Here is a 4,178-nt window from a genome sequence, read left to right as displayed (position 1 = left end):
ATAGAAAGAGGGCCCCAGCATGGACTGATCGGGAAGTCTTGGATCTCATCGCTGTGTGGGGCGATGAGTCTGTGCTTTCCGAGCTGCGATCCAAAAGACGGAATGCAAAGATCTACGAGAAGATCTCTAAAGACATGTCAGAGAGAGGATACAGCCGGGATGCAACGCAGTGCCGCATGAAAATCAAGGAGCTGAGACAAGGGTACCAGAAGACCAAAGAGGCAAATGGACGCTCCGGATCCCATCCCCAGACATCCCGTTTCTACGAGGCACTACATTCCATCCTCGGTGCGGCCGCCACCACTACCCCACCACTGACCGTGGACTCTGAGGATGGGATAGTGTCCACGGCCGGTTCCTCGGACATGTTAGGGGACGGGGAAGATGAGGAAGGAGATGAGGAGGACGAGGCAGTCGGCAGCGCTCACAACGCTGATTTCCCCGACAGCCAGGATCTCTTCATCACCCTTACAGAGATCCCCTACCAACCCTCCCCAGCCGTTACCCCGGACACAGAATCTGGGGAAGGATCAGCCAGTAAGTGTTGTAAACATCTAAACATTTATTTTTAACAGAACAGGAATATTAACAATTAAAAGAATGGGTTTCTCATGATTACTTTGCCCTAGGCGCTTAACGGTTCAGTCATGGGCAGTGCAAGTTTTGAAAAAAAATCTAGCAATGTCCGGTTTTCCGTGATTGTCCTGCCCAAGCCGCTCTACTGGTTAGTCACTGCTACAGCAGCTAGAGTAAAATGCGGTCTATATGTCCGGGGATAGAGCAGTAATCCTCCTGGGACATCTCGATGAAGCTCTCCTGGAGGTAATTGGAAAGCCGTTGCATGAGGTTCCTGGGGAGAGTGGCCTTATTGGGTCCTCCGAAGTACGACACGTTGCCGCGCCACGAGACTATCAAGTACTCTGGAATCATTGCTCTGCACAGCATGGCGGCATACGGCCCTGGTCTTTGGAGGCTTTCCCGGAGCATTCTCTCTCTCTCGCTCTCAGAGATCCTCATGAGGGTGATGTCGCCCATGGTGACCTGCTTTGAATTAGGTAGGGGAATGTTAGTGTTGGGACTGCTTGACCGTTCCTTTACAGAACTGTAACCGCTGGTTTGCAGCCACGCGGTGGAGGCGGGAGAGGGGCAGCCGAAAGGGATCGTTCCCGGGGACAGCCGCGAGGGGGTGGGACAGGGGCAGAGTTCCCGCTTGCCGGATTGCTGGCAGCAGGGACTGACATTGCTTTAAATGTGAAATGAGGCCAGTGGTAATATAAAAGTTTTAAACTGCCACAGGTCTACCGCTTACCATGTCTGCCTGCAACAGAAATTCCGTTGTGCTGCCCCGCTTCTCAAATGTGCTGTGGAAGACCCCAGGCACTGAATGCGAAGGCCGAGAATTCGACCTTGTGCTGAGTGCGCATGTGATAGGTGCTGTGCATGGTCTTGTTAACAGAGAAAGACTATGTTCTTTGTTCACAACTACATTTATCTTTCTGAGGAATTCACTCCCTTTTTCCCATTTCCACAGCCCCATCTGCGACTGTCTCAGAAGCTAGCCTGGCATCACACTCCCAGAGGCTAGCGCGGATTAGGCGTAGGAAGAAGAGGACACGGGAGGACATGTTCTCGGAGCTTATGGCCTGTTCCCAAGCCCAGGCAGCACAGCAGACCCAGTGGCGGGAGAACTTGACCCAAATGCACCAAGCAAACATGGATCGGGACGAGAGGTGGCGGCAGGAAGACCAGCAGGCGACTCAAACGCTGCTTGGACTACTGAGGGAGCAAACAGACACGCTCCGGCGCCTTGTGGATGTTCTGCAGGAACGGAGGCAGGAGGACAGAGCCCCGCTGCAGTCCATCTCTAACCGCCCTCCCCCGCCACCAAGTCCCATACTCCCCTCACCCAAAGTGCAAAGAAGGAGAGGCGGCAGAGTCCGTGCTAACTCTCACTCCACCCCTGCAGAGAGCTCTAGTAGCAGAAGGCTCTCATTCCCCAAAACTTGACAAGTTCTTTCCTTCCCGCCTGACACAAGCCCCCGTCCAAGTTTCACCTCCCAGTTCCATGTGTAGTTGATAATAAAAAATACGTTTCTGTTAACTAATGTTTCCATCATGTTCTTTTGGAGGAGGAGGGGAAAGGGGGTTGGTAATTGGACAGGACAGTCACCTTTGGCAGGGTACATAGGCGGGGGCAGGCACAGCAGCAGGGCACATACATAGTGCAGTGATGCAGTGACTAGTTACCCTGGTTAGTCTGGGAGGTTGTTTTCATGTTATGTGGTGGGGGGTGGGTTGCTCTGTGACTTTGTGGCGGGGGAGGGCAGTTACAGATCTTAAGCAGTGGTCCTTATGCAGGATCACAGAGCCACGCAGCAGGGGATCCGTAACCCTCCTCCCCCTGCCACAAAGTCACATAGCCCCCCCATACACACAGTCTCGATCAGGAGGGGTGACAGGCTCCGTTGAAACAACCAGCCCACCACAGCGGAGCCTGTCAATCCTTGAGTTTAGAAGCTTCATTCGCGTCACTACACTACACCCGCTCCGCACCACAGTCTGCGTCCCAGGTTTAAAACATTCCCGCGAAAACAGTAGTAAAGAAAACGGTGTTCATTAACAAAGTAGAACTATTTTTATTTCGAAACGTGTGTTGGAAGGGGGTGAAGGGGGTATGTAACTGGAGAGGATAGTCAACATTAACTGGGTAAAGAAACGGGGGCAGGTTCAGCTTCTCTGTACACAAACTTTAAAGTCACAGGTTACCCTGCTCACTCAGGAACCTAGCTTTCAAAGCCTCCCGGATGCACAGCGCGTCCCGCTGGTCTCTTCTAATCGCATGGCTGTCTGGCTGGGCGTAATCAGCAGCCAGGCTATTTTCCTCAACCTCCCACCCCGCCATAAAGGTCTCCCCCTTGCTCTCACAGAGACTGTGGAGCACACAGCAAGCTGCTATAACAATGGGGAGATTGGTTTCGCTGAGATCAGAGCGAGTCAGTAAGCTTCTCCATCTCCCCTTGAGACGGCCAAAAGCACACTCCACCACCATTCTGCACTTGCTCAGCCGGTAGTTGAAGAGTTCTTTTTCAGTGTCCAGGGCGCCAGTATAGGGCTTCATGAGCCAGGGCATTAGCGGGTAGGCTGGGTCCCCGAGGATGACTATAGGCATCTCCACATCCCCAACAGTTATTTTGTGGTCCGGGAAGTAAATACCTTGTTGCAGCCGTCTAAACAGACCAGAGTTCCTGAAAACACGAGCGTCATGAACCTTGCCCGGCCATCCCACGTAGATGTTGGTAAAACGTCCCCTGTGGTCCACCAGTGCTTGCAGCACCATGGAAAAGTAGCCCTTTCGGTTAATGTACTGGCTGGCCTGGTGGTCCGGTGCCAGGATAAGGATGTGAGTTCCATCTATGGCCCCACCGCAGTTTGGGAATCCCATCGCTGCGAAGCCATCTATGATCGCCTCCACGTTTCCCAGGGTCACTACCTTTGGCAGCAGTACATCAACGATTGCCTTGGCTACTTGCATCACAACAACCCCCACGGTAGATTTGCCCACCCCAAACTGGTTCGCGACTGACCGGTAGCTGTCTGGCGTTGCAAGCTTCCAGAGGGCTATGGCCACTCGCTTCTGGACACTCAGGGCTGCTCGCAACCGGGTGTCATTGCGCTTCAGGGCAGGGGACAGCAACTCACAAAGTTCCAGGAAAGTTCCCTTCCGCATGCGAAAGTTTCGCAGCCACTGGGATTCATCCCAGACCTGCAGCACTATGCGGTCCCACCACTCAGTGCTTGTTTCCCGTGCCCAGAATCGCCGTTCCACGGCATCAACATGACCCATTGCCACCGTGATGTCCTCGGTCCTGGGTCCCATTCTTTCTGAGAGATCTGTGCTACTCTCAGACTTCAGGCCATCACCGCGGTGCCGTAGCCTCCTCGCCTGACTTTTCTGCATCTGCCTCAGGGAAACCTGTATGATAAGCTGCGAGGCGTTGAGAGCGGCCACAACTGCAGCGATGGTCGCAGCGTGCTCCATGCTCGCAGTGCTGTGGCGTCCGCGCTGTCAATGACTGGAAAAGTGCGCGAACTGATTTCCCGCCGGCGCTTTCAGGGAGGGAGGGCGGGAGTGATGGACGGATGACGACAGTTACCCAAAAGCACCCTCGACACATTTT

General features: G+C 53.8%; 1 protein-coding gene across 1 annotated transcript; it reads left to right on the top strand.

The window, feature by feature from the left end:
• The first annotated feature begins 255 nt into the window (after positions 1 to 255).
• LOC128829328 (uncharacterized) lies at positions 256 to 2,042 on the top strand. Its single transcript, XM_054014709.1, has 2 exons — positions 256 to 537; positions 1,532 to 2,042. Exons 1-2 carry the CDS (start codon positions 366 to 368, stop codon positions 2,005 to 2,007), a joined length of 648 nt encoding a protein of 215 aa, XP_053870684.1. The 5' UTR covers positions 256 to 365; the 3' UTR covers positions 2,008 to 2,042.
• The last annotated feature ends 2,136 nt before the right edge of the window (positions 2,043 to 4,178 follow it).

The sequence above is a fragment of the Malaclemys terrapin genome, chromosome 25, assembly GCF_027887155.1.
Source record: "Malaclemys terrapin pileata isolate rMalTer1 chromosome 25, rMalTer1.hap1, whole genome shotgun sequence".
Classification (NCBI taxonomy): Eukaryota; Metazoa; Chordata; order Testudines; family Emydidae; genus Malaclemys; species Malaclemys terrapin.
This window is presented reverse-complemented; position numbering and strand designations above follow the sequence as displayed.

Excerpts from the sequence above, each read along its gene's own strand:
- LOC128829328 (XM_054014709.1), top strand. The coding sequence starts at position 366 with ATGTTAGGGGACGGGGAAGATGAGGAAGGAGATGAGGAGGACGAGGCA. Across the intron at positions 538-1,531 it reads ATCTGGGGAAGGATCAGCCA|CCCCATCTGCGACTGTCTCA; the intron begins GTAAGTGTTGTA and ends CCATTTCCACAG.